The following is a 14,888-nucleotide window of genomic DNA, read 5'->3' as shown; positions in this document are numbered from 1 at the left end:
TTAATGAAGTTGGAGCCTGACATCTAATGTTTAGGCCGGCGACACACTGGCTACACAGCGTGGCGTTTCTGTTGCGTGAGCGTGGCGTTTTCTATGTCTTTGCACACCAGAAACGTGTCTGACGCGGCGCTGCTGCTGCTAGGTGACGACAAAATAGGCAACAAAATATTTTGTTCTATATTGACAGGTGCAATATTTCAAAATTGATAATTATTTATAATTTTTTTTAAATTACATTTATATCTGCATTTATGTCAAAACCAAAGACTTTCAAACGTCAAAATATCATTTATTAATATGTATTCGTATCAAAATGACATACAAACATCTTTTCCTAATCTATTTTGCCTGGAAACGCTTCCAACACGCTTGCATGTTGCGTGAAAAATATGCGTTGGTTCTAATAAAAATGGACACGCCACGAAGCCAGTGTGTAGCCGGCCTAACACATCAACCCAATTTTCATTTTCAACCAAAATTTGACGTCTAAACGATGAAGTTCATGTCCAATAACATTTCTAGCTGGGGTGAGCTCATACTGTGGTCATAATATGAGCACACAGTGAGTGCGCTGTGAGGTTACACTTGTGACTCACATTGTGATCATATGGAGAGATCACTGTGAGATCAACGTGTTGACTGGGATGTTAATGAAAAAAATCTGGCCTTTTAGTTGTAAAAAAAAAAGTAATTTAAACTTGGTGTCACTATTTCTTCAGGGTGATCAGAGTTTTTTCTGTTTTCTGAGAAGAAGAAAATAAAACGATGAACAATCCTCTGTAAGTTTTTGCTATTGTAAATATTGCTGCAGATTGGCTCTAAACTCATCAGTATTTTATTGTAATATTGTCGGCATCTCTATTTCCTCTGGGTGCTTCGAGTCCTTCCTCCCTGCAAAATAAAAGCATTGACTGACCTCTCGTATGTGTTTTTATCATGATTGCAGATTGTTCCAGATCAGATGAGTGTGAATCATCAGATTGTGTGCGGCTCAAAACTCACCAGCTCTTCTTGCACAGATGATCTGAAGAAGAATCACAGTAGGAGCAGCAAACACTGCGATCTCAACAATAATCACAATCACTGCAGGAAACATGAGAGGAAGAAGAGAAACTGTACATGACTGAAGTCAAGGGTATTCAACTATCAACAGTTATTGATGAAGCTTTTACAGACTGACTGATAGTTTAATGTTATAAAGCTGTCAGTATAAATGAACGTGTCGTACCTCTGTATAATGATCCAGCAGTCACACTGACTTCAGTTTCTCCTGGATCTGTGGATCACGTCTGTTAGTTCAGTTCAACACATAATGCCACATATACACAACATCATCAACACATAATACTTGAGCTTCATATCACAGAAATGATGGATATGTCTGTCATCATTATCTTCTTACTTCAATCTCAAGGTGTCAGGAAGAGAATGACTATCGCCATTGACCAAAAATAAATCTATTTGATGCTTTATTCATTCATAGATATTCATGTTATAACTTATAAGTGAGTTTCTAGCACACTAGAATTTCTAAGTTTACAGAAACATTGAAATGTGGAATATCTATTTACTAGGGATGGGCATTCGATTAAATTTTCTTAGTCGATCGTCGGGAGAATTAACGATCGACTATCGATTAATCATTAATATTTTTATATTGAAATTCATTATTTATTTAACTTTTTATAAATTAAAAATGCAATGAAAATACAAAAATACAGTTTGTTTGTCCTCGATGAGATCTTTATTACAAGAAGATCAACTTGTGGCAGTGAAACTGGACGTTCGGTAGACTTGAAGATATGCCCTGCGGTGCTCTAAAACAGCGGAACCTGCAGCTGCGAGCAGGCGTTCTTAAACAGAGACCAATGGCCACTTAATCCGTTTTCTGTGATCGGATAGCTATCCGATCGTGAAAAGACCAAATGTAAATGCCCTCCGAAACGCATTCGAGACGGATTTAAACCCGATCGCTCAAACCACTTCAGGAGGAGATCTGAGACGCATTCCAGACGAAACTGGACAAGAGTAAATGCATCTGGTTGTTGAAACCACATATGTAAATTTGACTTATCCCAAAAATGCTAAGAAATAAACGTGTGAGAGCGTGTTATAGGCTATATGTCATGTTATAGCCAGATATGACGACACTACTTCAACACGCATCACCACAGATGAGCATCTATTCATCAAGCCAACGTGCAAACTATCGCAAATCAAAGTGAAAGTCATTCATCAACACACAATCATCATCATTAAAAGTAAAGAACCGAAATGATCTTACCAGGGCTGTTGCCGCAATATCTTGTTGCGGTCTTTGATTTAGAAATTTTCGCTGATGATCAATAGACTGTACAAGACCGGTCATATGTATCAAATCTCACTGACAAATCTGACTAAAGAGCTTTTTTTGTAGATAATATGTGTGATGATAAAGCAGTCTGTGAGAGCCAGTGCAAACCACTGAAGCGAGAGACTGATGATGTGTGACAGTGATCATGTGATCATGAACCTTGTGTAGAAGCTGCTGCTGTAGTTCGGCTTGATGTCTTCTCAGAGTTTGAGCTTCTGACTGGAGTCAGTGTTGTTGAAGCGACTGGAGCTGCAGAAGATGAATGTTCAGACGCATCAGGACATTAACATCATATTTTCATATTGATCATGACATGCAGTTTGTGTTCAATCATCACAGCTTACAGTGGCAGTAGTTGAGAAGAGAGATGTTACTGTATCATTTATTCCTGGTTTATATGAGAGTGAAACACAGTGAGCTGCTTCCCATAAACCTTCAGCTTTCCTGAATTAATGACATTATTAAGCCTTAGAATTCCTCATACTGACCTCCTACAGGGGTCATACTAGGCTTTAATAGATTTATGCAATATTTCATGTATGACTCATGTAGGAGGTCAATATTGGGAATTATAAGGATTTTTATGCAGTTTATGACTTTGACCACTAATATTTTACAATTGCCAAACGTATGAAGCCATCAAGAAGAGTAGAGTCAGTGTGTGAAAGTTTTCACAAATCTGTCAGAAAAGAGTGTTTTCTCACCTGAATACTTGACAGTGTATCTGACTGAGGTCTTGAGTTGATTTCTGTGAGTAAGCTGACATCTCCACTCTCTGTTGTTATCTTCATTCAGGAGTGTTGTAGTCAGAGTGATGATACAGTGTATGGAGCTGATGATGATAATATCTGATATCTGGTCTTCAGATCAACACCAGCCTGATTCACCCACAACAGCTCAATTCCCTCAGAACGAACCAGATCATCACAGGAGACTGAATACAACTGACAGGAGAGAGTCACAGAGCGGCCTGGACTGATCTCAGTCTGTGAGGATGATGATGATGATGATGATGATGATGATGATGATGATGGAGACACTGAAACTGAACACAAGACACAAATCACAGACTCTTCAATCATCATCTGAGTTTAAAGGGAGAATCTGCCCTTTTTAAATTGACCACATAATCATAAACTTACCATGAAGAACATGCAGAAAAACACGTGCATCAGTTCCTGGTTGGTGTTTCTGTCCATTCACATCTATCCATTGTCTGCAGGTGTAAGATCCATAATCTTCTTCTGTGACGTTCTTGATGTTCAGAGAGCAGTCAGACTCCAGACTCAGTCTCTCATGTCTCTCTGTGTCTTTCTTCTTTATCCCTAATTCAATCAGTGCAACTGTCTCTGAACGTCTGAAGCTGTTGTAGATCCATGTAGTTTTAGATTTGCAGTCAGAAAGAGCATTATTACAGGACAGAGAGACATTTTTACCAGAACTGATGAACACATGATCATCCACTCCACTGACACCTGAAACACAGTATATCTCAGTGATCATTATAATATATATTAATAAATGATAAAACATAAACCATACCAGCATAACAAGCAGAATATTCAAATCATACAGTCTTTTTCCGGTGTTTGATAGTTAATGCATTTATTAACATTCATGGATAAACCAAATCAAACGCCTCTTTAAGAAGGAATAAGAAATACCCTGACTTTGAAACAAATGTAAATAATGTAATATCATATCTTGAACTCTTGATTTCAGCTTTGTCATAAACATTACTGGACGACACAGGATTAGTTGATCCTCCTCTTCAACCGTAGAAAATACACTAATAACTGACCTTAAAAGCTCTTTATCTGTTCTGTGTTTCTCTCTTTCCTTCAAACTCACCCTACTGTGACTTATGCACAGCTAAATACAAAATAACAATTCAAAACCCACAAAGAATATTTGTGGAACAGTTCCCAAAGGAAGGAGCAAAACTCAGGGAAGGTTTGCTGGGATCAGTAGTTCACTCTCCATCCAGACACAGTCGTGATGATACTGTACTTCTGTTCTCTGACCACACAACATCACTTCACTGAGCTGAACACTCGTTGTGTGTTTGATAGTAAGTTTATGATCAATCATGAGCTGAGTTTGGGAAGTAGTTAACAGTGAATTTGATCATGATTAGGGCCCTCTCAAGTAAAGTCATGACAAAATAATGCATTAACAAATCATGTAATACAATATGATTAAACATGCACTAGGAGAATATATATATTTGTATTCCTTTACACCACCAGTACAACAAAACAAACAAACAAAACAAAAGATAAAGGTTATTTGTAGTTCTTTTACTCACAGCGCATTCACTGTGTGCTCATACTATGATCTCGATATCAATATTGTTAAAAGCGCTATATAAATGAAGGTGACTTGACTTGACAATATGAGCTCATCCCAGATAGAAATGTTGTTGTTCTATGAATGTTTTGAGAGCATTATGTTCTTGTAATGTTTTCTGTAGATTATTGTATTTTTGTTACCAGAATGTTCTCCTAAAAGGAAGGATAACACTCTCTAAACATTCTTATACAGTTTTAGCGGGAAGTTTCCCAGCAGACACAGGACTGAACCATCTTTTCCTCATATGTCTCTAGTTTCCTGTTTACACTCAGTGCATTTGGGCTCAATATGACCCCAAAAATGTATAGAGTGATTGTATTTTTTGTTTTGTTACATTTTTAATAATACACATTTATTATATAATTTTTTTGGTTTACTTCTCATCTATACATTAATTCTATATTTTGGGAGATTTGAAGTACTTTTGTACCTATTTACTGCAAAATACCTCAGCTACACCATTAGCATATGAAATATTACCTTTTTATAAAAAAAATGTTTTTTGCAGATAATATAGTTTTGCCAAAAAGTGTAATTACCATACACTTCCAGCAGAGCCGCCATAGAGATCCATTCATTTTTTTGGATGTGACTGTCTGCTCTTATAACAGCTTTTGTTATGAATACATATTTAAACATTTTAAAATATATTAAATCAGTATTTTTTTGTTGTTAATTGAGGTCTTTTGAAGTGTCTTGTTTTTGCAATAATGCCACATAATTTTGCAGTAATGACACTAAAAGAAAATACTTGAATGCAGTTACATATTATTTATTTCAATAATCCAAATGTATTAAAATGTGGAACGAACGTGATCACACACACACATACGCACACACACACACACACACACAGACACAGACACACAGACAGTTGTGTTTACTCTTTACTCGTGTTCCTATCCGCTTATTGCTGTTTTTTGGGGGTTTGGGGGTTTTATTTACTTTTATGTACTAAAAATGTCTTTCTTATTCTAAAGTTAATAGCATTTGTGCTCTAGTACATTGACGTATGGACATTTTCAGATTTATTCTGGATTTATTGATTTTTTTTGACAAATGAAAAATAAAAAACAATTTTCATTTCAAAGACATTCATTTCAAAGGTCTTGAGTGTGACTTTTTTTTTTTTTTTTTAAATACCTTCAGAACAAATGAATCAAGCCCAGTTTTGTGTGTGTGTATAGATAGATAATTTAGAAAAAGTCACAAAATATTATTGCACTGAGATGAAGGAAACCATTTTTTTTTTTAACTAAAGAAAAGTCGACTGGGTCATATTGACCCCAAAGGACAAATTAGGCTTCGGTCCTGGAGGGCCACTGTTATACTGTTATAGTTGTGTTTTATTCTCTGAGAGTGCAAGCATGATGTTGAATCATCATCATCACATTGTAACATAAATTCAATGCCATTATCATTGATTTTTGGATGAAATCTTAAAAAGAATTGCAGGTGCAAAAGTGATGTTGATTCAATGCAGTTAACATTGACACATTCACATTGATTTAACATTGTTTGGATGGTTGCTTGCTATCTGGGACCCTCATCAAACACAGCTAATCAATGTCTCCAGGATTACTAGAAAGCTACAGGCAGGAGAGTTTATCAGGGTTGGAGATAAACTCTGCAGGACAGTGGCCCTCAAGGACCGAGTTTACCCATCCCTGGTTTTCTTTATGAAGCACGTCACCGTTATTGAGATTAGTAGTAAAATCCAGTCAAAGTCAGGTGTCAGTAATTTTTTATCATATAAATGTCTATAACTCCGAAGCGAATTGAGATATTTTCACCAAAATTGACACACAGATGCATGGGCCCACTCTGAGGACACATTAAAAAATGGTGGGACTGAGCCTCTTGGTGGCGCTATAATAGAACAAAACATGAAATTCCCATTGACTTCAATACAGTACTGTGACATAAAATTAGTGATGTACCGATGTGAAAATTGTGGCCGATACCGATATTTACCGATGGCGATATCTCTGTATAGAAAACACATTTTTATGATAATCAAATAAAGAGCTAATTTCCAAAACAATTTAATTTTTAATTTTGTAATTTATTTTCAGAAATGACTGATATTGGGCACCTTTACCTGTGTGCAAAATATGTCATCAGATTTTCAGAAGAAAAAATAAATATTTATATAAAAATAAAATTTTAAAAAGGATACAAGTGTGTCCTGAATTCACACTATGAATAAGGATGAAAAGGCAGTGAATAGGCAATGTCAATGTCTGAGAGTTTTGTATAACATGCTCATTGGGTTAAATGGTGAGATTGACACGTGCTGAAAAACTGTGCTGTTGAATTTACGCCTCCAGCCTAGTTCAACGATTGTGTAGGCTGCTCTGTACCTAACCTCTGTCATTAAGAAACATCCAGAAATATCCCAGATATTTATAAACACCCCTCAGCAATCTCTGATATATTAAGTGAATCCCAACAAAATCCCAGTGCATAAACTTTCAATTATGTCCATGGTTCACGTCAACACACGCTGAACACTTGCTACGTGTAGACTAGAATAAAGTTGGGCTGCAGCTACAGTGGATATTTTAATTGTTAGCGTGCTTTTCATCCATTCAATGGTGAAACGAAAATCTTCTTATCACTCAAGGAAGATATTTCTCCACCTCCACATAGGCTGTTTTTTGTTTTTTTACTAGGGTGACAATACATCCAGACTTCAGAGTAAAAGCAAGCAGCAGCCGATCAATACTGTATAGGCTACTGACCCGGCCTGGAAGTGTACGTGCATAGCCCGAAGGACGTTAGCTTAATTTCTACTATGTCGCCAAATATATGGATTGAGCCAAACTGGACTGTTTGGCAAGACGACTGCTGTTCTTTGCAATTCCTATTACAACCATATAACTACATTCTGCCTGATACTAGGGCTGTCACTTTTGAGAAAAATCAAATTCGAACGGGTATCAAATATCAAGCAATATATTCGAATATCTACGAGTCAAAAAACAATCAGTCAAAAAATGCATCATGAAGAGGAAAAAAACATATATAAGTCGCACTGGACTATAAGTCGCATTTATTTAGAAATCTATTTCACACAAAAAAACAATGTTACGGACGGGACAGTTCTCCGTTACGGACGTGAGCGCTCTGAAAGCGGCACTAAAAGACTGCTTTAAAACTTTCACAGAGACCTCAAACAGAAAGAACAAAGCCTGTCTTTAAATTTAATTTAGTTTTGTATTAATTGTATCTTCATTTTGATCAATGTTTCATCAACCAATTGCCTGGATTTAATAAATAAGAAGTAGAAAATATAGTAGAAAATAGATAATCACGACACGGAGGCGCCGGCGCATGAACCTGGAGCTCGTCTCATAAATGAACCGAAACTCAACGTATAAGGTAGCCTACTCGCCTCACAGACCTGAGACATATATAGAAATGTGTACTTTTAAACAGAACAATTCAAAACGAAAGAAAACAGACTCTCTGCTTATGTAATCCGTATGAAATGTGCATTTCTCTCTGGCGCGTTCACTACTGCGAACATCGCGAGTCAGCATCGTCAACTTCATCTTCAACTTCACACGTCAAATACACAGGAATGACTATCGGCCTGTTCACATCGGCCCTATTTTGACATCGGAACGATACCGATGTGTAAAAAAATGACCATATCGGCCGATATTATATCGGCGGCCGATATATCGTGCACCACTACATAAAATGCTATGTTTTATGAACTTGTTAAGCAACTCGGTATGAGTCATCGGCACCATGCCTTGAAGGTACTCAAAAAGTTTGAAATTGAAAAATTTAATCGTATCATCTCCAGACTCTAGGCATGATGCCAAAATGACTTTTCAGGCTTTATTTCTGCAATGCCTTGACATATTGACGCCAAACTTTGTATGTGTCATTGTCACTTCACTCTGGCCACATCACATCGATTTAGTAACTGCGCCATCTATTGGTCGAAAGTGATAATCCATTAAATCATCTTATAAGGTACTGTATATATGATTTTTCAGCCATTTGCCCAAAATCCTCTTTAAATGTCTTTGATTGCTCATTGTTGCAGTTGGTCTGACACTTTCAGCCATGTTGGCATGTCTTGTCGTCTTCTTGCGCTTGGCCCTTTACAAATATAGCTGCAAGCAGCCATTATGGCATTATGGCAGCCATTATGGCTGTTACCGTTTTTTCCTCACTTAATGCAAACAGCACACTCTCCAGAATAAACTATTAGTCTTTATCAGAGAGTTGTTCAAATCACTGACACACTCTTGTAGAATTGAAATAATCTTGACTGTTTTTCTACCCCCTCTTTCCACCACACGGACCATTTGGAGTTCCCAAAGACACAGATAGTGATCAAGGCCTGTAGGCCAAAATGTGTGTATTTTGGGGGTCGATGAATTCTCACACCTTTAGTACGGTGGGGGAAGTTCAAATTATCTGATTGGTCAGTTTAAATGTCTCACAGTTGGGTTAAAGTCACATGGTCAGGAAAGGATAAAAAAAGATTGAAACTGTTGCTCTGTCTCTTTTATGCTCTGGCTCTCTTGCTTGGGGCTCTCTCTCTTTACTTCCTCTTTTCTTTGTCTCTTACTCTCTCTCTCTCTCTCTCTCTCTCTCTCTCTCTCTCTCAGGAAACATTTACATGCTGGGTAAGATTAATGGTATAAGTTATCATCATCTCATTCATCTATTTTTTTTACTATTTTAAGTATAACTATAACCATATTTTGTCATTAAACCTTTTCAATTACAAATAATGTGCTAAATAGTTTTGATTTGGTATTGACTTTGAAGTGCTATCTATTGCAATACAATATCGTCACTCTCTATAGCAACGCTCTCCCACATATTAATCTATTGTAACTGCGCTTATTTCCGCCGTTGGTATAAGTAGCGGTGGGTGGAATAGACAAGAAATGTACAGTTTTCTACCATCTTGCTGACAACTTTTCTTTAGTCATTCGACAGTCTTGCAGCTTGAACCTCTGCAGGAAATCCACCCTTACGCCCGTTTCACACATACTCCATTTGCAGTGCGTAGTGCTTTCACATATGCTGCGTTTGCAGTAACTGATCCGCGGCTGTACCACAAACACATTTACTCACTATTTGTATTTCAAATCCAGAAGTTATCAGCAACTTTTATTTAAAAAAAAAGTTTGTCAGCATTGCGTTTCTCTTTGCACACATATACACTCTTTAATAGACGTTTAAACACTATTTAAACAATGTATCATTCAATGCTACTTCTATATAGGATATACATATATTAAAGGTATAGCGGAAGATCTTTCCGAATTTTAGATAAGACCTGCCCTCTCCACTTTTTGAATTAGTTTGATTGATTCACCAGAATGATTGACAATTAGGAGGACCAATAGTATAGGTGATCCACCCGGAAGTAAAAAATCCTCTGCTATATTGCTCAAGCAAGTGGTTAAATATTAACCATGTAGCCTACTTATATTAAAATAGAACATTTTAAATTAAAACTTAAAATTGACAAAAACTGCCGACTCATGCCTTTTCTTTTGCATTTAAATTTTAATACAATAAATCTTGCATGTCTCAAAGGACTTGTTTTTCCACCTCCATGAATGAGAGAAGTGTTGTTCATTATGTCGCCTTGTTGAGGTAAATTGTAGTTTTCTTTGCTTTAACTCGGTCTTAAAGTAAATAGATGACTGTCAAAAATAGTAGTATTAAATTAAATGCATTTATGGTGAGATTACTACATTTTAATTAATTAAATGCATTTATGGTGAGATTATTATATTTTCATGTCAATCTGTGTACATTTTGACCACGAACCATGCGCTGTCACTTTAATTCAGCGCGTGCAGCACAGCAAAAATAGACTCGGTGCGGAAATTATCGCTGCACTGCTGTATACGCACCGCCCCTGGAATGCACGGCCGGACTGCATCTGCGTGTGAAAGCTCTAACCTGTTAACATGGGTGCGGAAAAAAATACGCACCACATACGCACTGCAAACGGAGTATGTGTGACACGGGCGTTACACTCTTAATATGAAAATAATTCTTCATCATCAGATGTTTGAGTGATGTCCAGTATCAGGAGTAATACAGTATGATCTGTGTGTATCAATACACAACTCTGAGAACACAACGTGAATGTGTGCAAGAATAAACTGAGCATGTTCAAATGAACTCTTTCCAGACTAATTCCACTAAATGTCTTTAGAGAAAATACAGATTTCTTTACCTGTGAGAAGTGAAGAGAGAATGATCAGTCCCAGCAGACACAGATCACACTTATCAGCCATTTTGTGTTTCTGTCAGTCTTTCTCTTCATTATATATAGTTACAGCTCTTCCTTTACACATCATCAGCTCCTCCTCTGGTTGGTTACTTCCTCTGATCTCATCAACTGAGTGTTTAGTCCTGACTCTATGACACAGCTGAAGAAGCGATCAGAAATATCTCTGGTGTAAAACTGTGTTGACTTTGAAAAGCTCTGGATCAGAAAGTGAGCTGAATTGTACAGTGGTATCCAGAAATATTTATCCTCTCATTAGCTATGTTTCCATCAACCTGTTTTTATGCGCATTTTGAAGTATCGCATTAGAAACGAGTGATGGAAATGTAAAATTTCGAATCAAAATCCCTTAATTTGCAAAAAAGTTTTCACGCTTGCTTGAGGTGGTTTTTGACTTATGAGTCAGAGGGCCCTATCTTGCACCCAGTGCTATTGACTTTGTACACCGACGCATATATCATTCCTATTTTGCACCCGACGCACAGCAGACTTTTCCCTCGACAGACGCACGTCTGTAAATTAGGGAATGAACTTGCGCTCCCGGGGGCGGTTCAGCGAAAAGAGGAGGCGTGTTCTGGCGCAAACGTTCCCTGGTGCTATTTTGCAGTTCCAGAAAACAATTCCACCACAGACCAGGAAAAACCTAGTCTAAAGTCAGTGGCGCGTTTTCAGTGGCGCGTTCAGATGCTATTTTAAGGGCGCATGCTTGGCCATAATGTAGCGTGTGCACAGCGCACATGCACTTTGCTTCTCTCATCTACACACAGACGCAGCAGTTGCCATTTTTGCAAACCATACATAATTACAAGGAAAAATATAGCTGCAAGCAGCCATTACCGGGGCCAAGCAGAATCAGATGACAAGACATGCCGACATGTCTGAAAGTGTCAGACCAACTGCAACAATGAGCAATTAAAGACATTTAAAGAGTTTTTTAGGCAAAATGGCTGAAAAATCATAGAAACAATAATTAAAAATATGATTTAATGGATTATCACTTTTGACCAATAGGTGGCGCAGTTACAAAACTGATGTGATGTGGTCAGAGTGAGGTGACAATGACACATACAAAGTTTGGTGTCAATATGTCAAGGCATTGCAGAGATAAAGCCTGAATAGGGCTTTTGGCATCATGCCTCAACTTTGCTGCTGCGCTATACGAAAACGGTTTCGTCTATCGACACGAAATCCATAACTTCTAGTCGGCACGGTCTGGAGATGATACGATTCGATTTTGGTGAAAATCGGACAAACGGTCTAGGAGGAGTTTGAAAAAGTAGGTTTTGACTGAAAATCAAGATGGCGGACTGGAAGTTCTGCCAAATAAGGTAAACTTGGTATCTATGTTCTCGGCTTGACCCAAGGAATCTATTAAGACCAGTGGCATTTCAATAGCCAGATTTATTCAAAAGTTATTAGCCTTTTTGGAAATGTTGTTATAACTTTTGACCACTAGGTGGTGCTGTTTCGAAATATTTTGAGGACCTTCAGGGGATGGTGTTGTCGGCACATTCTGAGTTTCGTAATATTACACCAATGCATTTGTTTAGTATAGCATTTTATTTCACAAAACTGTATTGAAGTCAATGGGAATTTCATGTTTTGTTCTATTATAGCGCAACCAAGAGGCTCAGTCCCACAATTTTTTTTTTGTGTCCTCAAAGTGAGCCCATACATATGTGTGTCGATTTTGGTGAAAATATCTCAATTCGCTTCGGAGTTATAGACATTTATATGAAAAAACACGTAAAAAATGACTGACACATGACTTTGATTGGATTTTACTACCCCTTACTATCAATATTTTCGCATTTGGGCACTGGCGTGCAGTTAACAAGCTATGATTCCAAACTTCTGACGGTGGTTTCGTCTCGATCGGATAAACGGTTTCAAAGATATCGCCTAATGTTTTTTCAGCGCTAAATCACAACGCTACACAAACCGTAAGGCGAAACCTAGCATGTTTGGTATCGTAGGACTTGGCAAGGATTCAGGAGTCTAGAAAGATGAGTTTCGTGAAAATAATTCGACCACACCCAAAGTTATAAGCATTTGAAAAAAAAATTCACCACTAGGTGGCGCTGTTTCGAAACTTCTCAGGCTCCTTCAGGACATTGTGCTGATGACCTATGCCAAGTTTCGTAACAATCCGTTCATGCGTTCTTAAAATACAGCATTTTAGCACAAAATTCAAAATGGCTGACAGTCAAAATGGCCGATATGGTAAAATTGGATATCAGTCGACTCGGCATGTTGCCCTGAATGTAACGAGACCAAATTTATGATTTTTGGACAAACTGTTCAGAAGTTATAAGCAAAAATAGCCATTTTTCATATCTCCGGACCAGTAGGTGGCGCTGCGCCGAAACGCAGCATGTAGCCTCAGGTCATGCTTGTGAGTACATGTCCCAAGTTTGGTCTGAATACGATAAACCGTTGCGGAGATACAGCCTTACGACTGTTTTTGCTATGTAAAATTTGTTCGAGCGTTTATCGAAAACGGTTTGACGAATCAATTTGAATTCCATAACTTTCTGTCAGCACTGCCTGAAGATGATCTGGTTCAATTTTCGTGCAAATCGGACAAACCGTCTAGGACGAGTTCGAAAAAGTAGCTTTTTCAAAAAATTAAAAATGGCGGCCATATTTTTATGACGGAAAATGACGTCATAGGGTGCAGTCGAATCGGCATGAGCTCAGGAATCAGAGGAAAAAATAATTTCGCTGATTGGCCTTACGGTTCAAAAGTTATTAGCAAAATAATAGTGACATTTTGGACAGGTGGTGGCGCTAGAGGGAATGACTTAGACACACCAAAATTGGTGTATTTAATGATGGGACTGTCCTCTATCAGAATGTCAAACCATTACAACTTTCCCGCAATCGGTTCTATGGGCTGCCATAGACACCCAGTCGGAAGAAAGAAGAATAATAAGAACGGGAACAGATACAATAGGTGCCTACGCACCTTCGGTGCTTGGCCCCTAAATATTCCACATGTGGTGGAAATCATTGTGGTGTCCATGAAGAAAAAATAGGCATAAATCTAGCTTAAAAAGTGCACAATAAATAAAGTTATTGTCTTCCAAAAGAAAAAATCGGCTCTGAAGTTTACTTCATCACACCTTCCCACATATCAATGTTTGTCTGGCCCAGCTCCGGTACACAGAGCCCATTTTCCCTCGGTCCTCATGCCGCAAAGAATGATGGTCCTGGAGTGGCCTAGATCTGGTTTAAAGACAAGGGCCACACATGGGCCATAACTGTCTGACAGGATTCATGCCATTGCTGACATCAGGCCTGCGTGAGGCCACATTCGGGCCAAGATCGCTTGCTATATGTGTGTGTACCATGAAGCTTTTATTAGGCTACTAAGTTTGTGCTTGTGAAACCACAAATTCACAACCTCCAGAAGTGTTGCATTGACAGATGCGTCAAGATCACACTTTATCTATATATACACAGCAAAAACTCCAGTGTTAAATTAACTCTCCTGGGAATTTATTATAGACCACACTCAAAAGTGTTAAAATAAGGGTACATAGAGTTTTCCGGTTCCGGGTCGAACATGGCGACATCATAGCGAAGCAGCTCCCCGTTAAAAGTTCAGAATTTGCCCCGTAAACCTAAAGCCTGAGTAACATAAATGATTTAAAGACGACAATATCGGGGGGCGGGTGATATGTCAAGAAGGAAAACCAGAAGGAAGGCTGGAAACGCTAAACAACGCGGGAACGAAGACGGAGAGCAAGTGGAGTTAGCATTGGAGTTAGCGGCGGAGCTATCATCCGAAACAACGCAAGTACAAGAAAAAATGTCGGATTTAGAGGCAGTCCTGCGGGAGATAAGGGAGTTTAGACGTGAGACAGCAGAAGGTCTAAACGGCATCAGAGAAGATCT

At 38.1% G+C, this 14,888-nt stretch overlaps 1 protein-coding gene across 1 annotated transcript in view; it reads right to left on the bottom strand.

Moving 5' to 3' along the window:
- Window positions 1-717: 717 nt before the first annotated feature.
- Window positions 718-14,888, bottom strand: part of LOC311078154 (uncharacterized protein) — a 73,698-nt gene continuing 59,527 nt past the window's right edge. The window contains exons 4-7 of the mRNA XM_084106851.1: window positions 2,513-2,602; window positions 1,229-1,276; window positions 1,003-1,083; window positions 718-891 (exon numbers count right to left, since the gene is read on the bottom strand). Coding sequence (XP_083962977.1) covers window positions 836-891; window positions 1,003-1,083; window positions 1,229-1,276; window positions 2,513-2,602 — 275 coding nt within the window. The 3' untranslated portion in view covers window positions 718-835. The remainder of the gene's footprint in view (window positions 892-1,002; window positions 1,084-1,228; window positions 1,277-2,512; window positions 2,603-14,888) is intronic.

The sequence above is a fragment of the Abramis brama genome, assembly GCF_963993115.1.
Source record: "Abramis brama genome assembly, chromosome: 1".
NCBI lineage: Eukaryota > Metazoa > Chordata > Actinopteri > Cypriniformes > Leuciscidae > Abramis > Abramis brama.
Note: the sequence above shows the minus strand (reverse complement) of the source record. Positions and strands in the feature narration are given on the sequence as shown.